Source organism: Gambusia affinis, linkage group LG22 (assembly GCF_019740435.1).
Source record: "Gambusia affinis linkage group LG22, SWU_Gaff_1.0, whole genome shotgun sequence".
NCBI classification, from domain to species: Eukaryota; Metazoa; Chordata; class Actinopteri; order Cyprinodontiformes; family Poeciliidae; genus Gambusia; species Gambusia affinis.
Genome location: NC_057889.1, coordinates 10,891,666 through 10,914,763, shown reverse-complemented (window position 1 = coordinate 10,914,763; position 23,098 = coordinate 10,891,666). Strand labels below are relative to the sequence as shown.

At 40.8% G+C, this 23,098-nt stretch overlaps 1 protein-coding gene across 8 annotated transcripts in view; it reads left to right on the top strand.

The window, feature by feature from the left end:
• nhsl1b (NHS-like 1b) overlaps positions 1-23,098 on the top strand; it is a 92,885-nt gene that overhangs the window by 65,575 nt on the left and 4,212 nt on the right. For 5 of the 8 annotated variants that reach the window (XM_044106566.1, XM_044106573.1, XM_044106567.1 and 2 more), the window contains exons 2-6: positions 7,368-7,520; positions 12,041-12,168; positions 15,178-15,382; positions 16,859-16,990; positions 19,013-22,174. In XM_044106566.1, the coding sequence (XP_043962501.1) occupies positions 7,368-7,520; positions 12,041-12,168; positions 15,178-15,382; positions 16,859-16,990; positions 19,013-22,174 (3,780 nt within the window). Of the gene's footprint in view, positions 1-3,038; positions 3,252-6,209; positions 6,302-7,367; positions 7,521-12,040; positions 12,169-15,177; positions 15,383-16,858; positions 16,991-19,012; positions 22,175-23,098 lie in introns of those variants that run through there. The other 3 variants (XM_044106571.1, XM_044106572.1, XM_044106569.1) reach the window with 3 other exon arrangements.

The window sequence follows — 23,098 nt, the reverse complement described above, 5'->3', positions numbered from 1 at the left end:
CATCTGTCCATCCGTCCACACGACGGATGTCCATCATCTGTTTTCCATCCAACCGTCGAACCACTATTTTTTGTCCCTCAGTCTATCTGTGCATCTGACTGTCCATCTGTCATCTAGTTAGATTTTTTTCTGCATATAAAACATAACTTTTGTACAAATATCTGCATGAAGGAAACTTTTTATACATTAAAAGTTGTGTTTAAAATGCTAAAAAACATGCAGAAACTGACAGATTCTAGACATGGGTAATGTGTCAGGAATCTTCACAGAGGTCAAAGTTGACAATCACACATCCATAAATCCATCCAGCAAAGTGTGTGGTTCTGTTTCTCCAACAAGAACACTTTGAGGTTTGTGCTGGGAAACCCTGGGATTAAACCACCAACCCTCCAACTTGTAGACAACTGTTCTCCAGGCGGGCCTGAATGTGAGAGACATTGTCCAGCTGCCTCTGCCAGGTTGATGGGGAGATCCAAACGGGGTGTGAAAACAAAATGGGAAACACAAAAGATAATACGAGCCCAGCGACAGGAGGAAGAGCCACGGTCCTTCATCGGTCTTTGCCTGGCCTCTGTGCCACAGTAAATCACTGAGACATTATTAAGACATTACCTCCCTCTGATTTCTCCCTCTACAGACTACTACAATCGTTCAAGCATTTAAAGATTGTAGCAGTGTTGTCATGGGATATAATACTAAAAGGGTTTTTTTCATACACAACTGCTAAACAATTTAATGAGCAAATTTAAATGCCTTCCTGTCATCACATTTTTTTTAAGCGACTCTGGTTTCGGTTGGATAAGAATTTCAAGATTTAAGCAAATTTTCCTGAAAATCACTGGAGTACATTTGCAAGTAATTTTCACTATTTCTGTTTTATTGACTAAACTCATTGGCTGTGTGAAAAAGAAAAAGGATTCCAGCCGCTTACGCTTTTATAATCTGAATTTAAGAAATGCCAAACGACTAACATTAATAGGACTCCCTTTTAATAACATTAGTCATTTTAATCTGTTTTGTCCTTTTTTTTTCCCCCTAAGGTTTCCAGACAGTCTTTAGACTTCCTTCATATGCTGCTTGGAGTATGAACAGATGAAAGATTTATAGTGTTTGGGCTGGGCTAAAGTGGGGGCTTCCATTCTTCAGCGAGGCGCAGCAGATGAACGTATGAATGGATATCCCTAATCCAGGAGGTGGCCTAGATTCGAAGTGCTCCCTCAGCAGATAGAGATGTTGACCTGACTGTCAGACAGTGGGTGCGTGCTTGTTAACGCCTCCTGCAGAACAATAGGCACTCTAATGACAGAAGCTGCTTGAGCTCGTGTCTGCATATATTAAACTAATACTGTACGCGTGGACAAGGTATAGTGTAGATGCATGAAAGGTTATCAGCAAAACAAGAAGGTAATTCTTCACTAAGAAAACATTATGCAAAAATCTTAATGCTTCCATGATACTCACTGTCTAAAATAGGGTTGTGTATGGTTATTTAGTAATGCATTGATTAATTAATGTATGTAAAGTTGTTGTGATGTTTTCAACGTTTCAAAAAGCCTAAAGGAATATCCAAATATCAGTTTTTTAAAAGTTTGATTAAAGGCTTAGAGTCCAGCTAAGTGAAACGTTAAAGTTGTAGTCAAGAATGTTTTTTTATAGCTTAGCACTGTACAAGCTTGGTTTTAACCACCCAGCTCTTACCACAGTAAAATCAGTCTTTACTGGTTGTGATCTCAGATTTTTGAAGGTTTTTGTCCTGCCGATGCTGGTTTTAGCCTATTTCCATTCATTTATAAAGACCAGAATTACAGATCGTGTAAAACAGCATGAAGATACCGAAGAATGTATTTTCCTTCTGGTTAAAGATCCTCTTATTGGGGTTGTCATTCCCTGCTCAGTTTTTTGCAACCACTTGTGTACCAACTATGGCAATTTTAGCTAAATTTGGGTCACTGAATTGTTGGCTCATTATGCTTTTTTGAGTTTAAAGATATGAAACACTGAAATTACAGGGGCACTTGCTGATGTTTTCTCTAACTTTCTGTGTATATCGATAGGCATAGTTTTGGTATCACTTCCAGTTAAATCAAATGTTTCAAGGCTTCAGAATTTAGAGAAACAAGCTGTGTAATTGATCTTCTGACAAATTGTCAGCATTCTTTTGTCTCTGCACTTTAAAGCTGAACTTATAGTGCTGATGAGAGATGCAGAAAGCAGTGAGAACTGAAAGCCCTTCTATACAAAGTCGGGGATCATTTGCTGTCTGACTCGAGCTCTTGTTGCACCCCTTTGACTTCACCTCCCTTTATATTTCAACCGCTTTGGCTGAAATTAAATACGGCTACTAAAAGCGGGGCTGTGCTAAACTAATGGGTGTGTGTCTGAAAGAGTGGTGTTGGAGTTCGTGTGCTATAGACTCCAACAGATTGGACATTGGGTCTATTTTTATGTAGCACAGATGCAATGGTCTTATGTGAACACAGCAATCAGGTACAGCCAGACAGAGGGAATTAAGATTATTTGAAAAGACGCAAGGGTCTTTTTACGAGTTAAAAATTGTTCATTAATATTAAATTTTATGTGATAAGTGTGATTGCAGTAATTTGATGCATATTGTTTTCCTGGTTGTAGGAGTGTCTAAGGATCTGATGTTATAGATTTTTAGTCAAAGAGCAAGTTAGAAAGCTTGGGAAAGAAAGAAAGAGAAATATATTAGAATAATTATCAGCTGTCAAAGCTTGTGTGCTTTAACCAAAAGCTTTGACTTTCAGCTCTGTCAGCATAGATGCACAAAGATGCTGCAGAAGAATCTGTTATGATGAGAAGTAAAGGGTTGGGCTGCCAGAACTCCTTGGTAACCATCGCACAGCGAAGGAGAGAGGCCGGGGCTTCACCCCCTCCCACCCCCCTCTCCTCCGGCTGTGTGTGTCTCTGAGGACCGGACTGGCTGCTGGAGGCGTGGTAGTGTTGATGATGGGGTGGATTGGTGGACCGTGTGTGTGTGTGTTTGTAGAGAGATGTAGGGTTAGAGACGTATTGTCAGCACAGTAGACGCCCGCGTGGACTTGTGAGAATGTGAGCGTCCTCAGCAGCACATCTTCATCTTCCTATATCCATATTTACTTCCAGGATTTGGCTGATTTTCTGCCACTTTTTTTTTTTTTTTGTTTGTTTAAGAATATCACACTCAGTCGGAATAATGGTATTTATTGGGACCTCGTTAAAATCTGTAATTAAGTACTTCAAGAGGAAGGGTAAGATTATCTCTTCTATTCCTTTGGATGCTGATAAACATTTTTGCTGTTATCAGATTAAAACAAAATTTTGGCTCTATATATGGATTTCCGGCAGCTGTTCATGTTTTAACTTCTGCAAAGGGGGAAAAAAAAATACTTGAATTAATAATGTTTAAACGATTTTCATTACAACTAATAGTCTCCTGTGGCCACTCTGCCTTACCGCTGCCTCCGCTGTGTTTCACCCTGTTACCAGGTAACCTTTGGTCAAAGATTTTGTGGTACTGATGCGCAGCATTGATAAGAAAATGAAGATACTTTAAATCACAACAGATGATTTGGATTCCTTTTACTTTCAGAGATAATGTGGTGATTTTGTTCTGTATTTAGTAAAGAAAATACAAGTTATAAGTATTACACAGATGAAGTAGACTGGGCTTAGTACTCCTAGGATAATATTGCACGACTTATTTAATCAATGAGTGTTTATTAAGCACTTGAGGACTTAGACCTCCTTGACGTAGGACAAGCTGCTTGAAAAGTTTATCTGTAGGTTATTTATAGCTTATGTTTGTGTCAAAGTTGAGGCTGAGGTGTTGTTAATCATTACCTCCACCCTTTAGTGTTCTCACATGTTAAAATAAAAGCTTCCTCACAGCATATTTTGTATCCTGGAAAATAAACGACCGGTCACGAATGTTTTGGAGTCTTGGACAACTTTTGCTTTTCCCCTTTAAAAACGTGAAGAAGAAAGTTCATTTTTATGTTGGGGTCAAGATGGTCTCCAAGAGATTCTGAGTAGTTTACTGCAACTTTTATTGCACACATCAAACTTAATCGCTGCAAAGTTTCTTTGGTTGTTTGCAAAGAATTTGTATCATAATTTTTCTTGAGTACAACTAAAACGTCTCCAGTCCCATCAGGTGATTTTGGTCTGCAGTTGGGGAACCATGAATGTAGTTTAAATGTCAGTAACTTGTATTGATTTGAGGGTAAAAAAGGACTTAGTTTAGAGGGAACATAGATATTGTACAGACTATTTTCTGTCCACCATGTTCCCATTGTCCTGCAGCCTGTTTCTCATTACTGGTTCTCATAACGTGCTCCTCAAACTTCTCACTAGCCTCTTTTTTCCCAGTTTCTATATGGTAGGAGCCTAGGGAGGGCGGGATGTCAGTGGACAGAGGGATTACTGAACTTTCAAAAAGACTTATGCGCCAGTGTCCTGTGTGTGTGTTTGGAAGCTAGGGGCTATTGTGGCACTGAAACGCCTGATGTGGAGACTGATGCGGTGGGACAATACAGGCTTTGTGTCCCCAGTCTCCATGTCCTTGGTCTGCTCACTACTCTTTTCAAAGCCCATGGTAGGAGAGGAGGCTGGGGGAGGGGGCTACCTGTCCCGTCTGCGTGTGTGTGAGCGACAGTAAAAAAAAAAAAGAAAAAAAAAAAAAAAGGTGAACGTGAAATCTTTGATTAGCTTAAAATCAGCTCTTATTCACAGTCTGCTGAAGAGTGATCTGATGCAAGTTGTGATGTAAAATTATTTTTGTCATACTTTAATCAATAATGCCTGAAAGACGTGTCAAAAGGAGTCTAAATGACACAAACTTGGAGCAGCAGATGTGCTTTACTTCTTAAAAATCTGTTAATGATCCATAATTTATTTGTTTTATAACAAAAAGGGCTTAAAACCCTAAACTTTGACATTTGAATAAATTATTTACATTCTTTGTCCACAGATTGCTGTAAATAGACTAATGATTTAACATCTAGTCAAGGCAAGTTTACTTGTGTAGCATGTTTCAGCAACAAGGCAGGTCAAAGTGCTTTATGTACTTGGGGCTTCCCCCAGAAAACATGTTAAGTTAAGGTGCGCTAGGGCAGCCATCCAACAACCCACCCACAGCGTTTTTGATTTTTTGAGTTGCCATCATAATAATTACTACCAAATTTACATCTCATATATTGATCAGTGTTTTAGTTATTGTTGATCAATGGCAATGCGTGTCTTCAGCCTTGGTTTATAGAAACTCCGTTTTGGATATTTTGCGGTTTTCCTGAAGTTCAACAGACAAAACAAACTTTTCTTTTCTCCTATGAGCACACATGACTGTAGTATAATGTTAAAAAAATTTAACCAATTCAAAGTGCTTGGCAATTTCTCACCACATTTCATTTAAAAATTGTAACCTGATAATTTGTTGTCACTTTGGTAAATGCTGTGGAGACGCATTGGGGCAATAAGGGCCCCAGAAACCTACCCTTGCACCTAGAAAACGTTCCTGTTGTGGAAACCTGCCTTGCAATGGTAACCAATCGGAGTAAATCTCAGCATTTTTCATGCTTGCGTTTCCTCACTTTTTAAAAATTTGGTTTTAGAGCTCACCCATGTTGCTATTCTACTCAATAACAATAATGTTGAGCGGGTGGACCCAGACTCCTCGCCTGCATCGGCCATTTGCAATTCAGGATGACTACATGTAACACACACGTAGCAGAAATGGAGGAACCGACAAAAAGAAGTAATGGAGAGGGGACATGAATAAATACAATGAACCTTCTCTTCCTTAAGCAGTGAATGGTTGAACATTTATGAATGAGCTGTGGAGGCATGAAGGTGCCAAATTTAAGAGTTGCTACCAATTTTCTCTGAGGTAGAAAGAATGAATGTCTTTAACTCTAAGGTTAAAGACAGAAGCGCCTTTTGTAATGGTCGCTGTTGAGAGATATTAAAAGTTTAACTGTATATCAAAGCGGCTACATGTTATTTAATTACCCATTTGTAGCTCTACGCCCCCCCCCTCTTATCCACTATTGCCTCCATCCACCCCCAACACACACATGCAGTGCATTCTACCGTGGCTCATTTGCACCTGTGTAGGAAAGAACAAAAACACTCCCCACACCTACATCCACTGCTGTGATCCAGCCCCCTTCATCCTGCTCCGGTCGGGACTTGTGCCGATCTCTCAGAGTTGTAGTGGTCATGAGGGTGAAACAGATGCTGCTTTAAATGGAATTAGTTCTACATCCATGTTCGCCAACCTTGGCCTGGCTGCGTTCTCTTGGTAAGCTTAAAGAGTCTGAACCAAATTTTCATTCATCAAGTGAGGTAATGGTGGCTACAGATGGAAATGGATACACAGATTAGGAAGAAATTCCTTCATTCCAGTGGCGTGAAGAAAATGTCTGTCTGATAAAAGGCACATTGAAGGTTATCTATAGTGAGTGTTTCTCAGTCTCTGTAGTTTTGTGTTTGGAACAATGCTGTACATGTTGTGCTTTCAAATAGAAATAGTGTGTCACAACATCTGTCTCTTGGAGAAACATTTTGTTGTTGTAAAGGGCTTGGTTGAATAGAGGTTTTAGTTCAGTCCTAGATGGTGCTGTACCTCTTTTCCTCCCCTCTGACTTGTGAAACTTCTTTGCGATGTCTCAAATAAGTGTCGAGTTGATGGTGGGGAATCTGGCACCTCTTTCGAAGACCACCTAAGTCCTCTCTTTCCTTCTTTTCCGCCGGTTTGTGTAAACACACTCTTTAATCACTTTTCAGTCATTACCAATTGACTGAAATTGAAAGTGTGGGTTATTTCATACCCACAATTTGCCATTTCATTTCTTCCCATTTCTTACTGGGAGCCAAACTCTTTTTTACCCATTAATTAAGCAATGGTAATTAGTTTATTTCCCTTGGCAGTTCTGTATTTTTCTTGAACTGTGGAGACGAGTAACCATTAAAACGTTCAAAATTCAAAGATCATTTGTATATTGCCTTATAAAGACTTTATACTACAACCTATTTCAATTTATTGTGCTTCTAGCTACTATTTAGGCCAATTTCCTATAGTAAAAAATATCCCTGATTAAGCCAAGGTAACACTTTGAGAGAGAAATGGAAAAATGCTCTCTTTGAGGAGATATACTGAGGCATACTTTCATTGATATTTCTCAAATTTCACCCTACTTGATAAAAAGAAATTCATAATGACTTTACATTAGCATTTTTGATCGTTTTTATCAATATACTACAACTCCCCATATAAAATGGATGGTGGGACTTGGTACTTTAGGTGCAAAGTAATTCACACAGGTAATTCAATGAAGTTTATAACCTAGTCTTTGTTGTTTCTGCAGCTGTGTCTAACCTGGACGAGGAGAGCAAATGGACGGTCCACTACACGGCTCCCTGGCATCAACAGGAGAACGTCTTCCTCCCCGGCAGCAGGCCGCCCTGTGTAGAAGACCTTCACCGGCAGGCAAAGGTCAACCTTAAGACTGCTTTACGAGGTAAAGATTGCCTAAAGTAAATACCTAAACACCTTGAAAAAGCCCTTTGTTAAGTCATACATTGCTTGTAATAAATAAATAAATATACCGTATACATATTTTTTATGGCAGTTAGCATCATTAGCATAACAAAATAGAGTATGAGAGCCTTAGGTTAAAGTATGTTGAAGCTAGGATGCTCAGTGAGAGAGGTTGAAAGATTTACTTCACTCCATTCAGCCTTCCTGTTATCTAATGAAAGCCTTGTTCACTTCTTGTCTTGCAGCCTGAATAAAATGTAGACATGTCGTGATGCGACTTAGAAAATGCAGTTCAAACAACTCGATAATAGTAAAAATGGCTTACATGGAGACGTCTTCTTTTAGTAGCAACTGTCACCTGCAAGAGTATTATTGCCAACACAACCTGGTTGTGTTTAATATGGTAACTGGTATACAAACCAGTTTCTCACTGTTCAGGGTTGAACCAGGTTTAAATCTTCTGATTACATTATATTTCTTTTTGCATCTCTATTTTAAATAGTTAATTTTTTTATAGGGGTTCCTGTCCTAATATTGTTAGGACAAAAATGTATGAATCTCTAAATTTATGAATTATAAAAGCAAACTCAAACAAATGAAAAGCAAATGATATTCCTTTAAATAGTCCTGTTTATTCTTAGATGATTTGAATTTCTCCCTTGTGAAAAGGGTGTGCCAAAGAGAGAATGTAAATTAACTTGAGATAATTTACATTTAGACTATTTTAAAAATAGGTATTTATCTTAAACAAAGGTGCTATTTAATTTCTAGCTCCAAAGATAGATTTGTCATTAAAAAAAATCCAACAAAATGCAAATGATTCAGGATATTTCAATTTTAAAAAGGACAAGTCTTCTGTGTAGTTATAAATGTGTTACTGGCTAAATAATTCTGATCACTAGAACAGTAAACAGATCAACATTTCTCATTGCGTCAAGGCAATTAGTCTTTGTGCGCGACACAGTAAAAAAATGTCCAAACACGTAATTTTGTGTTTATCCAGCAACACAACACTGTGAGATCCTCCTCCTTCCTGTTTGTCCGGTGTATTTAGAGACAAGGCACACCTTTGTTGCTCAGTAAACACATGGAGTCACATTGCAGCACAGACACAACTGTGTATATGAAATGATCAGTTTCCCAGAAAGGGAAGCAGGAATACCGGTGAATCCTGAAACTGGTTTTGCTAAGAGGTTTTGGAAAAATCTCCTTATCACCTCATTGCTCAGATAATCGTGAGAGAAGTTGATGCGGTCCATGCATGTGTGTGTGTGTGTGTGTGTGGGTGTGTGTGTGTGTGTTGAACTACTGTAAACAGAACGTTTACACACTGGTCTGGCCTTGGGTGTTGGAGTTAATGGTGGGAAACCGGAGCAAATGTGGAACAACCTGTCGTAAAATGATGCTTTCAGTTTTTGGAGTCCCTGTCTCACTGCTGATTATTTTCCCATTTTTTGTTTCACCCTTGAACTATTACTAGTAGATATTACTCCCTGAAATATTAATGTCGCTAAGCAGAAAAGCACACAAACATCACCTGAATGAAAACCCCTGTAACGCAACACAGTCCCACCCCCCAGGTGTCCTATTTGACAGACAACAGGTGTCCAGGGAAAGCACCTGTCCAATTCCAGGAGGCCTGCCAGACTTTGTTGATGACGGCACATCAGTTACAACTTTGTACTGTTATTCCATTTTTCTTGTAGCTAAAAAATCCAAAACAGTCCTTCCATGTGTCACCATCCTGATCCAGAATTCTCTGGATTCAGAATTTTCTTAAAGTCAACAAAAACATTTTACGTCAAATGAAAATACAAACATTTAACGTTAAAAACAGGAGAAAAAAAATCACAATCAGCATTGAGTATTATAAACTTTAATTTTTGTATCTTTGTGCAATCATTATTACACAAAATGGTTCATATTTTCATTATTAAAAGGTTTTAGTTGGATTGTGACCCAGAGAAAATTACTGTATGCTTTAGGGCTAGAGTAAATTAGGGGTACGAAGGTTAATTAAATAAGATTTTATCTCAGTTTCATGCAGGCACAACCAGCTACAGTACATTAATATAGACACATGACTCTGCTTACTGCTCCACATTTCGGAATAATCAATACTCTGTGTCCCTTTGACACCAATAGGAGGCCTTTTCACATGATGAGTTGCAGAAAAACTTGTGAGCTAGTTGCCTTCAAGAACTGAATTACATGTAAGAAACGTAAACATTTAATTTCAGCTCCTTCAATAACAGAATGCAGCGTTCACATTCAGAGATTTTTGCACATTTTCACTAAAGTCTAAAAACCCTCCACCAGCATGCACCTCTAAACACATGGCTGTTTCTTTTTTTTTAAATGGAATTTTTTTTTTTTTTTTGAATGGAAAAAAAAAATCAGCACTAAGCAGAAATGTCTGCGTTGGAGTGCACTGGGTCTAAAATATGGAAAATGATTACACAGATTAAAGTGTGAATAAGTGGTTTGTCCTTGCTGCTGCAAACACAGGGAAAAGAAAAAGTAGAGTTCCAATGCATTCACATACACCGTGGCGACGTTGCACCATCCTGCAGAAATCTTTACTTGTGCATTAGATTATAATTGCTCATAGTTAATCTGATTATTGTTTAGTGGTTTTTGGCAGATTGTTTCTTTGGATAGGTTTGTAAATTCACCAACAAAAAAAAGCTACATTTTTTGTTTGAAATGCCTTATTACTACAGAATTTAAAATTGCAGAAACTAAATTAAAAAAGAAGAAATAAGATGTGATGATGTAATAGTTTAGCTATAAAGGTGTAAAATACTTCTTAGACTGTGTATCTAGTCATTCTTTAAAACACACTGAACATCTTTTACTTGTTTTATTCCTTTGTTTCTTCCTCCATCCTGCCTAGCAACTGAAAGCACTTCTCTCTGGTGTATTTTTTTTTTATCAGCCATCTCAAATCATGTTCCACCAATCTCTCTCTGTCATCCTCCTAATTACCATCATCCTTTTCTAATTCCCATCTCACTGACTGGCACCTCATCAGCTTGTTCTTACATCGGCTCTGTGTGCTGGCCCCATCAGGCTCCATTAGTTGACAGTATTATACATGCATCGATGTGTCGCTCCGTCGGGATAGGCTGTAATTAGCTTTGGGGATGAATTAAATATAAAACAGGATCAAAAGGAGGATCTCTGAGGTGCCAAGCGAATAGCAAGGTGGGTGCACTTTGATACGCAGCCAGAACTCATCAAGAGGTTCTGCGTGTGTATGAAAAACAATTATATAAAGTAAAAGTGTTTTTTTTAACCCTAACCCTTTTTTTTTTTTTTACATTCGTCCTAATTAGCAAAGTTTCAAAAGGCAAAAAAATACTTAAAAAGAAGCGGATATTTGTTGATGTGACATTAAATCAAGGCTCAAGCTTGTTGACTGAAATCGAGTTTTTAGATTTTGAATACATAAGGTGGGCTATACTCAAAAAGTTGTGCAATAAAAAAGCAAAACAAAAGAGGCACTAGTAAAAGAAAAAAAAAAAAGGAAAACTGCAGACACTGACAAACAGAGCAACAGTGTGTTAAATGCCCCCTGTGAGAACAGGAGGAAGCAGGGGAGAGAGGGATGGTTCTGCCATCTGTGTGTGACAGACTGAAACTGATATCACCTCCTCTGCTTCCACATAAACACATACACCTCTTCAGATCACACACACACACACACGCACACGCCCATGCACATCATGTCCTCATGACAGCAGGTGGTGACAAAAAGACACAGAAGCAGCACTTGGCAGAGTACAAAAGGGATCACACTCACACAACTGTCAGATGTACAAAACAAGCTCAGTTTAGAATATTTTTCTCTTCGGACAACAGAAAATGTACATAGCAGACGTGTGCCGTATAAAATAGGAATAATAGATTAAAGCTCAATATTTAATGTGTTATAATCTCAATACATTGAAAAATAATTAGTTACTTTGAGTAATTTAAGTCAGACAAGTGGAACTCATTAAATCCTGGATAGATTGCAGATTTTCCAGCAGACAGTCACCGATGTCCTCCATAAGAGATGTAAGACCTCAAAAGTCAATGCTGAAGAAGCTCAGAGTGCTGTGTCCAAGCATATTAATGGGAAATTAAATGGAAAGAAAAAGTGCTAGAAGACAGTTCACAACACCCAAGATTTCTCCTTTTAGGTCATAGGTTATAAAATCCGGTTCCAAGGAGGAAGTGTTTATATTACTGGTATTTGAATAAGCTAAAATGGCATCATGTCCCTAGATATATTGTCTAGCTCAACAGATCTCCATTCCCCATTTGTAGCTAAAATTGAGTTAAGTGCCTTGATTTGAGAAAAACTCTCTGTAAACTGAAAGTGTACAATCTTAACTTGTACATTTCTACTCAAGCTGTAGCAATAGCCATAAGCACGCCCTCGTGTCACCTTCTTACTGCCATTGATGTTTTTTTTTTTTTTTTTATTATTTTTATCTATCTTTGCCTCTCCAGAATGTGATAAGTTGAGGAAAGATGGCTTCCGGAGCTCTCAGTACTACTCTCAGGGTCCCACTTTCTCTGACCCCAAACAGTCCACCAGCAGCCTACAGGATGACGAGGATGATGAAAATGACAGAAAGGTATGTGTGTAAGCACATATAGATGTGTAAGTTAACATGCTGAAAATATGTCTTTAACATTAGCAAAGTTGCTGAACTAAAAGTGTGGTTTAAGGTAATTTTTTTATTGTGGTCTTTGTGAACCGGTTTTCTCTTTGTCTTTACAGTGTCCATGCTGTGAAACTCACTAATTGGAATGATTTAATGATCCCAGCATGTCCTAAAGTTCTGCAGGAGCCTGCTATAAAGCCTGTAATCAATCTTTGTCTGCCCTCTAGTGGCTAGAAAGGAAAATACATATTTTCAGACATTTCTGAGTTGCTATTCTATCTAGCTTTAGTCAGTCATAGTGTTGATCACTTAATACTCATTTTTGTACAAACTTAGAGTGGTGTGCATTTTGTTCATAGTGGTTTTATTGCAGTAATGGAAAACAAAATTAGAAAAAAATAAATAGAAAATTGAGAAAATACACAAAAGAGAAACAAAGGTTATGAAGCTAAACAAAGTAAGTTTTCTTTAATACACTTGTGATTATTGAACATATTTGGTAAACAGCACGTTATATAAATAGAGTATAGTCTGAAAAAGATCAACTATGTTATAGCTGTTTGTAAATGTAATGAAATATTTGTATTTTCAAGCTTTATTACCTGTCCTATAATTTAGATTTATGGATTCATCCATCAGTCCTTCGTACTGAAAGTTTATTTAAAAGTGTTACATTTGAAGTGTAATCTCAATTGAAATATAAATAAATTCATAGGGAAATTTTGTATTTATACTTAAAAATAAGTAAGACAGGATATAGAGCTTTAATTTGAGTCATGATATGTATATATTGGTGCTACTTTATGTAACACTCATGTACTCTGTCACCAGTATAAAGTAAATTCAATATTTATCTCTCTGGATTTTATGTTCCAGCTTACTTCTATTTTGCAGTTTAAGGATGCTCTGACCTTTGACCTTTATAACACAGTTATTGTAACTTGTCACCCTTTCTCTCGTCATTTTCATTTCTTCACAATAACCTACTTCCAACAAGTCCAGCCATAGTTCCACTCCACTCTTGCCCTCTTTGTCTGCTTGTCATCCGTTCTGCTGTTTGCCCTCTCCTTTCCCTGCCATCAGTATTTGTCCTGATCCTAACTAAACCTGACAGTCTGTTTAGGAAAGGGAAACTGGGTTCATGTTTAACAATCCATTCTTGTTACCAAAGTACCACTCTGCTTTTTTTCCCCCTAAGATTGCCCTTCCCTTGTTCTGTTACCTTTATACCTAATGATCCTTCATTAAGCTCCTGCTTTCATATTTTTTAGACTTCCTAGAGTTGCATATATGGGATAATTGCATACATCTAAAATAACGATGAGCTAAAACTACTTTAAATTATATTAAGGTTCTTAAATCAGTCTGACTTGTAATAATTTAAGTAGTTTTTCTTTCCAGTAAAGCACATTGTATAATCCTCAAGATTACAAATTTATTTAAAGTGAACTTAATAATAAAATTTTGAAATAAAACCGCAATGCTTAAAATTGGTTTCAAAGGATTATCAGGAGCTTATAGCCTAATTCTGATGACAAACTGAAGCCTAACATTATTCTTAGAGGGAGAGCATGAAAGAGATATGAACTTAAACATCTTCGCCTGTCAACATTGGCAGCACCAGATAGCCAACAGGATTAAACTGAGAAAGTGCCTTACTTGTGGTCAGCGTTTCTTCTTTTTCACCTCTCAGTGTGTTGGTCGAGCTCCAAAAATTGTGCTCTTCTTTCTGTCCTCCAATCACTGAGTTGGTTGTCTGAATTGACTGAGTTAAACTAATCATGCCTCTTTAGTGGGTGGAAGAAGAAGAAGGAAAAAAAAAAGCAATCTAAAAACAGTTTCACACAAACTGGAGTGAAGAGAGTGTGAAAGCACATTTAGCACTCCAGGCTTAGCGAATCGGATATCAGCTCCTTTCTGGCTGAGAAAGCTTTTCTGGTCAGTGGGGTGTGGACTCCACAAACTGCAGCTAAGCTTAAGATTTATTAATTTGCTCCACTGAATATTAAACACCATTTTCACTCAAAAGTTTAACACCATTAACAATAAATATTCACTATCCAAATAATTAATTGTTATTTTTAAAGAGGTCTGGATCAACAAAATAAATTAATCTTAAAGGAATTCTTTTATTTTAATCTGTAAAACACAGTAAGGTTATAGACTTGCCATGCTCTTAAATCCTGGGCTAAGAGTGAGCTTTGACTAAATTAAAGAGTCACTTCTTTAGGTGTGTTATGGGAGTCGGTCAGTAGCACCACACCTCCACTTAGGGGTGGGCATTTATCGTATCGCCTGTCATTTATTATGGAACATTTCTCATCACACTAAGAATTTTGATTTATAACTGACTCAAGAAATTCCAGTTAATAATGTTGAATGAAAAACAAAGCTGACAGTATTTTCAGAAACTTAAATTACTATTTGTTCCATATCATCCTCCCCCTACATCCAGAACAAACAACCAGAGCTTGTGTGTCACCATGAATGTGAAGGGATCTCTCCAGGATTATTTGGAAGAGTTGTCCTCTGTATGAAAACACAAAGATGTTAAAATGACTGGTTTGCTGGTGACTAATGGCTCAATTTAACATAACTGTCTGTTCCCCTGTGCGATTTTATGATTGAGGGCTCTTAGTGTTCCAGCTCAGTTGACCGCTTGAATGATTCTGTCTCTCTCCTTGCTGCTGGCCTGCAGCTTTTATTGCGCCATCTTCAGCTGTTTGGTCAACGGCCTGATTTCATTTGGATCCGACTGATCATAAAACATCTTCATAGCACCAGAAACACTTAAAGGTCAATCCATGAAGAGCCTTCAGTTGATGATTTAAGACAAATATCTGGAGTTTTTTTGATTTTCAGACACATTTTTTTTTTCCTCCCGTGTTTTGTCGTACTAGTTCCTGCTGGTTCTCACCATTTCTTTTAAGCTTCATATTTTCCGCCGCATTAAACTTTCGTTTTGTTGTCCTCCTCCAGTCGACAGCTTCGTCAGCGGAGGATGACAAATCTCAGCTCTCCGTGAGATCCCCGACGCCACAGGGTGGGAGCGAGGTCGGGGAGGCGTCTGAAGTTGACGGGCAGGTGGTATGGAACAAGGCTCCGCCCCTCCCGACCCCGGAGGAGAAGATGAGGCAGGCGGCTCAGGCCGTGCCCACAGATGTGGTGCCCATCAACATTACAGGTGTGTTATATTGTTTTCTTACAGCTCAGAAGGGAAACAAGTTGCCTCGCCTTTTCTTTCTTTTACTCTCTGAGCTGAATATAAACTAATCAGGAACTGAATCGCATCACTTAGGCAGAAAAAATTAAACTATACGTCATGGAGGTTTACTTTCCATCTCCTAATCCATCCTATCTGAATGGGTTTGACCTTCACCTTTCCTCTATGTATGTGTGAGTGGGTGTTTGTGTGTGAAAATCTGTTGACAGCTTCTCCAGAGGTCGAAGATTCTTGCTGACTTTGTCAGATCCCCATTGTTTTTGACACATGGACCCAGCAAAACATGTTGACATAACCCTGTTAGCATGTCATTTGTATTTCACTGCTATCCAATAGGAACATCTCATTTAGCAAGATTTGGTGTTTAAAACATAAATGGAAGCATTCTTATTATTTGTATTCTTCCACCACTCATTATTTACCTACAGCTGCTCCTGCAGACACTAATCAGAGCCTAATCTGGTTTTACTCCACTCATTTAGCATTGACTTCAGCTGCTGTCACTTCAGGTCACCGAGTGAACTTCCAAAGCGCACGTGCAGACTCGTGGAGAGATCAGATACTTTACTGTCACTTTGAGGAGAAGCCTGAGAGACACTATCTGGCCTCCGATCAAATCCTGCTTCCCTGACGCTCTGCAGCTTGTCACCAGCTAGCCACACAGCACAAAGGAAGGGAGTTTACTCTGACATTTCAGCCTTTCTGAAGGGAAGCTAGACAGAGAGTGAGAGAGGCATGAAGCACTGTCTGTGTGAATGTGCACACTTCATGTCATGCTGTGTCTACCAGGTGCATGTTTTTTTTTTACCTTTATCTACCTTAGTTTCTCATTTTTAAAGAAATAAACATTAACCAAATGCCAAACCATTTTGTTGTAAAGAACTTCGCAATTATTACATGACGCTAATATTTTCTAATTGTATTCACTCAAATTTAGATGTTAAGCGTCAATTTTTGGGATAATTTCTCTTCATCAAACATCCTTAAGAACTCTTTGCAGCTTTTAAAGTTTATTTTTAAATAATCTGAGGCTGCTAGGTGATTCTAAATTGCTTATAAATCCGTAATAGTTGTAGATTATGTGAATAAGAACAATGCATTTAATATATTGGCGTTATTGTGTATATTTGCTCTCTGCTAAATGCTGGGACAGTTCAGAAATTCTGGTTAGATTTAAGTCTCATTTATACATTTGATAGATTAAATTAATCAGTTTTTAAAGCTTTAAGAATATGTTTAAGTTAATAAGAATAAAACAAGATAACAAGTACTTTAATGTTTGAACTTACTCTCACTTCCTGACCTGTTAATGTTGCATGTTGAGCTTTTTAAAAACCCTGAAACCCTCTGCATGTCATTGAGTTTGTTCCTTCTGACTAACCGAGTGCTGTTTGCCTGTGTCTTGCCTGCCTTTGCTCTCGCCCTCCCGGCCTCCAGGGGCAGTGTTTGACCGCCAGGCCAGCATCCGGCGCTCCCTCATTAACACTGACACCGTGCCCCGCCGGCCCAAGAAGGTCAAACGCAGAAAGACTATATCAGGGCTGCCTGACAACATCAACCAGGAGCTAGGTACGGATCTCTGCGGAGCCCTCTGTGCTAACTCTCTGCATGAGCATCCTGCACTCTGTCACAACCATTGAAAGCTTTCTCTCTTTTTTTTCTTATCTATGCCTGGTGGGTTATCTTTTCTTTTTTATATAAAGAGAAACGTTATGTCTTGCTATAGTTATTAGCTATAGCTAATTTTTCTGCCACAGAAAGCATTGTGCATTTAGGATTTCACCTTTAGTCTTTTCCACATGTTTGCCATGTGATATATCCATGACTTGGTTTGAGCCATTCAGATTTTCCCACCAAAGTTCTGGATCTCTGCAGCTACTCCAGAGCTACCATGGATCTTATGGCTGCTTATCTGATTAAAGCTCCTCTTGCCCGCCCTGTCAGTTTACATTGTATAATAAAAAGCATAATTAGAAATTTATGATTAAAAAATTACTTTTTAATTTTTGCCTTTTTCTGTAATTTCTCCTCCAAATTTGTGAAGCACCTGCCAGAGGGCCACATCCCCCACTTTGAAAAACACTGAGCTCCTCACAGAACTTCTGAATTTATACTGAGATTAAATAAAACATACTCCATTTATTAATTAGGGGACTTCCAAAGGTCATTGGTTGCATTAAATTTTATTTAGAAGGGAGTGGAAGAAAATGTAGACCACACTTTTCAGATTTTTCCTTGTAAAACATTTTATCAAAGGAAAAGGTTTTGGAATTTTCTTCCCCTTCAAGATTGGTCACGACTTTGTGTTGGTCTGTCACATAAAATCCCATTATATTTCATTGAGATTCATGGGTGTAATGACAAAATGTAAAAAAGTTCAATGTGTATGAATTTTAAGTTGCTGGTAATTGACAGAAGCCTTGCAGCAGCTCATATTTCATTGTTGGAATTCTGCTCTCCACCCAGTTAAACTGAGCCCACAGCCAACAGCCAGTTATAAAGGCTTCAAGTCTTTTTGTGGTTATAATTGTGCTTTCATAGTTTTTTCTCTCTTTGTTTTTTTTTTTTTTAAGTCTAGCGACATGAGGTGTTTTGTTTCTGGAAATTGTGCTTCAGAATAAATGACTCTCCAAGATCTGAACTATCCCTACAAAAGTTTATATGCTTCTTTAACCTTAGTTACTCTTCTGGGTGTTAAGCGACACTAAGCTCTTTGAGCTGACATAGTGCTCTAACAGTGCAGCATGACTAATGTTTACATTTCCCTCAGTTGTCACATGGTTGCAGTATTTCATGTGTCTTTTCTTTCTTTGGTCACTGAGATCAATCAGGATAGATTGGAATGGAGCTTTAAAGTCTGTTTAGTGCCCCCTTTGACTACAGCGTCTGAGTGTCTGCAGAGCTCGCTCCGGGGAAATTATCCCGCTGCTTTGTCCCCTCCCTCCTTTAGCACTGGAGCTGCCTGCAAAGTAGAGATGTAGCTTAATCTATCTATTGCAGCAGAAGCAGCAGCCAAGCTGTCAGTCCAGCTTTTAGTAGAGGAAGGGAGAGGGTGTATGCATGGTGTTGAGACAGAAGGAGGAGGGAGAAAGGAAAGGACGCAGGAGTGAGTGCGCGAACACAAACATCAACAGGACAACCATCCATAAATGAGATTAGACATCCTCTCTCTGTACATTCACTCCTCAGACTGTGCACAAGCCAGAATGGTTAGTATGCGTATTTTTTGTCTCTTCTTTCGGTGCATGTTCTTGGGTTTCTGATCTTGAATGAGCATGTTTGCAATGCACATGCATGCTCATGTGTCTTTTGTGTAAATGTTAATGTGGGTGAAGTGGTCAGTAATCTATTAGGCTGAGCTACAATAAGATTCAGAGAGGAAGTGTAGTGGAGAGTGTCTCCCATCATCATTTCCTCGTTAATGACAAAGACCAGATTCTATTAATGCATGCGACAAGGTTACGCTAAATCAAATTAGTAATCTCTTTTTGTTCCCAGTTCATCTGAAAGTCCGGTCCGATGAGAAGAAGGCTCTGTTGAACCAAAAAAAAAGATATTTCACCATCACATGTTTCTTTTTTTCCCCCACAGCAGCTAATGGGCGAGGCGGAGAACTTCGGCCACAGTCCATGTTCATCCCAGGACAGTACTCCACTTTGGGCCGAGTGGGGAGCGTCAACTCAACTCTCCGACATTCAGAGACCAGAGACTCGAGCTGCCAGACGGAGGAAGTGAAGATTGTCCCCCCGAGTATGAGGAGAATCCGGGCACAAAGAGGACAGGGGATTGCCGCTCAGATGGCCGGTATATCTGCTTCCTCTTCCACGGGAAGCATCTCCATCTCCAGCAGCGACAGCTCGGGGGTCGTAATGATGCCCCATCTGTTTAACGGAGACCCCTCCCGTTTTCATAGCCTCCCTCGACAAGGTGCCAGGGTGTCCCTCAGTGCTGATCCTATCTATAGCAGCACGCCCAAAAAGCCAGAGGACCAGCCTCAGAGGCAGATTGGGAAGCTTCAGGTTGACAACACAGTGGTGCACATGAGGAATACTCCGAAGATGAACTCTTTACCCAGGCCCAAGTCTCAAGAAGTCAGAGGGACACACCCTGCTGAGTGGGGAGGCAGCACGGCGTGCGTTGTCTCCCCTCATGCTGCTTATTCCACTTCCTACATCCCCAATGCCACACTGTCTAGCTCGACTGAAGTGATTAGCCTCAAGACCTCCAGTCAGTCAGTTTCAGCTTACCCTATGTCTCGAGCACTCAGCCAGGGATCCTCTACCAACACCGACCACCTGATGTCCAGTCCAACCGCTTTTGGCCAAAGTCCATTCCTGACCACTTCCACCCCCATACACACACCTCAGGACATTTGTCTCACACCTGCCAGGCCAGCTAGTGAGTCAGGTCACTCAGACAGCAGCATCCACAGCCGCAGCACCCTGGCCCCCACTCCACCGTCCTACCTACCAGAAGAGAATTGGATCTATGACACGCCTGAAAATGTGATGACTCCACACCGCACCCTGACCTCCAGCTGCTCAACCCCAATCAACCAGCTCTACAGCAGCTTGGAACACTCCTCCAGGACCACCACCGACTCAAGTTCACTCTACTCTCAGGATAACGATGGGTACTACACCTCTATGCACCTGGATTCAGGTCTACGCTCCCGAAGTCACGGTAGCGGGCATGGCGCCACAGCTGGACGAGCCTCCAGACACAGCATGTATGAGTGTCGCGAGATGGTCGGTGAGGAAGACTCTGGAAGCCTCTACAGTGACCGCTCCCTCTCCCGCAGCATCTCCCTCCGCAAGTCCAGGAAACCCCCTCCTCCCCCGACTCGCACAGACTCTCTGAGACGCAAGCCTTCAGCAAAGAAGCCCCTAGGAGGCGTCGCTGCCATTAGCGGTGCTAATATGCCAAATGGCAGTATGCTCAGTGAGACTTTGATTGCTAGCTTGCAGCAAAGCTTACAGATGGGACTGAGAGAAGGAAAGGAAAAGGGAGCTTCGCCCTCCTCACCATCGCACAGTCCAAGCAGTGACTATGATGACCCTTGGGTGATGCGGTCACGCAGTCAGAGCAGCATCAGTGCAGGTAGCTCTGCAGCCTCACTAGCAGCTAATGCCAATGGTGTTGGCATGCCAAGCGTGTACTCTCTCTGCCACCTCACGCCCACCCCCAGTGACACCAGCAGCTTGCGTTCTGACTATGCCGAGTCCTGGGGATACTACTCAGACTACCCACGTAGCCAAGTTGACCAGAGGGTCCAGACACCTCCTGGCCATGCTGCAGATAGGGTCACAGCTGGGGCTCATCCAGGAAAGTTTCAGAAAGCAGGTCACACCCAGGGGGCTCCATCTCAGGACGTAGAGGTGTCTGCAAAGAGCAAACCCTCCAATTCCTCACCGGACCGGGTACACAGACTCACCTCCCCATCCAGCGGCTATTCCAGTCAGTCAAACACTCCCACAGCTGGAACGCCGGTACCCGCATTCGTCAGGTCCATGTCTCCGTCGGGTGGAAAACCTAGACCGAAAGTCCCGGAGAGAAAGTCGTCTCTCCTCTCCTCTGTTTCTGTCTCATCCTCCTCTACTTCGCTGTCCTCCAACACCTCAGACAGTCTGAAGTGCTCTGGTCCCCCTCCACCACCTCCACCACTGCTGTTCTCCTCCTCAGCTCCTACCACCCCTCTCAATGCACCTCCACCCTTCCCTCCCCCTCCAAGTTCTACTCCTCCACCTCCGCAGGATACTTCTTTCCCTGCTCACTCCACTTCCCCAGAATTCCCTCCTCCACCGTCCCCAGACATGCTAATCCATACCAGCTCATCTTTCAATGGGATCCTCAGTCCACCCCCTCCCCCGCCTCTCCCTGCCATAGGGCCCCCTCCACCTCCTCCACTTCCTACTTTTGCTTCAGTGTGTACCTCTCCTCCTAAGAAGACAGCAAAAGATTCTCCTATGGCAGATCTTTCCAATAGCCCCTCAAAGTCGCCCAAGCCCTTGATCACCCCGTTTGCGCTGCAGAGTGTTCAACTCCGCTCAGTTAGACGACCAGAGAGTGAAATCAACAGTAAATCAGACAACATCGAAACAAGTCTAGAAACCATTTTGGGTATGAAACATCAGGACCAGGAGTTGACTTACTCTCAAGGGCATCCCACTGTACTGACCTCGTTGACTGGCTCATCGGAACAGGATTTGCTCAAGACCCCGCCTTCACCTGTGTCACAGTTTCTGGAAGAGCTGTCACTGGACTGCAGTTTCACAGATGAAACACCAGATGGCGCTACCATCAATGGGGAAACTGAAGAGCAGAGTTACCGCATGTTAAACGGTGAAGAAAACAAGGAACGTAGCTCCCCCGTCAAACAAAAGCCACCAGCCGTTGCCAAGAAACCCAAAGTTTCTCTGATATTGCCGTTTAGCACAGGCGAACATGTCCAGACACAGCTTCAGGATGCAACTCCTCTAACCCAAGTAGATGACCAGGTGGATGCACCACACAGGCAGATAGATGAGGAGGTGATAGAGCAGAGTGAGGAACAGGAAGAGGAGTATACTCAAGAAAGCTTTGAGCTGTCAGGGAGAGGTGAGACATCACCAGACCAGGATGACTCCTGCTGTACAAGTGAAGACAGAAGCGTTGATCATGAACTTGCAAATGGAGAGGCTCATGAAGAAGAAGAAGAGGAAGATGGACTGAGTAGCACCACTGGGTCCATCAGCTCCAAGGATGATGATATGGGTGGGTCTGAATTCGATTTTGTATTAATTTTTAACAGGATAGACCCTAATGCCAGAAACTTCAACACTTAAGCTTTATTTGATAATCTTCTATGGTTAGAAGTTGAGCTATTGGCTGCTGTTTGAATTGAAATTAGATTTTTTTTTCTGGTTATGAAAACTGAATGTTGTGGCTTATCACTGGGCCAGCAGTGCTGCTGCATAAAATCAGACTTTCTCTTTGACACACACTTCCTCTTTTTCACCCATCCCACCACACTCTCTCTGGAAAGTTCCAACAAAGGCTGGAAAAGCATGGATTTTTCTTTCCGATCTGAAGTGTGAAAAAAAAAAAAGAGCTGGAAATATAATTGTGTTTCCAGACTTTATTTCCAAACTCATTGTCGAAAAGTTGCATTTAGCTTTCCCTCCATTCTCCAACCCATCAATCCGACTATCTAATCTTTGACCCATCTGCCAGGCCATTTATTTATACATCTGTCCTCCTCTCCATCCATCCTACTCTTATTGAGCCTTCTGTCTGCCTTTAATTCCTTTTTGTTTAAAACTTTAAGAATAGGCTAAAAATAGATTGAGAACTTGATATTTGAATCTGTGACAGGAAAACCACTCAGTCCAAATATCCATTTTCTCTTTCTTTTTTTGGGGGCTATTCTTCCATACTCCATCTCCCTAAATCAGTCCTTTCTGGCCCGGTCCACCCCTCCTCCCTTCTCCCTCCCTCTCTCACTCTCTTCATATGAGGTAAGGATGGGGGCACGTGTCCCAGGGGAGACGCTGTTTTGTGGTTGGAGGGAGATCGGCGGGGGGAGGGGCTACATGGTGGAGTGAAGGGAGGGGAACTGATCCTGTAGAGAGGATGAAGGGGAGGACGAGGCGAGTGTAAACTGTGACTGCAGGCAGTTGATGCTCAGACCTGAGCGAG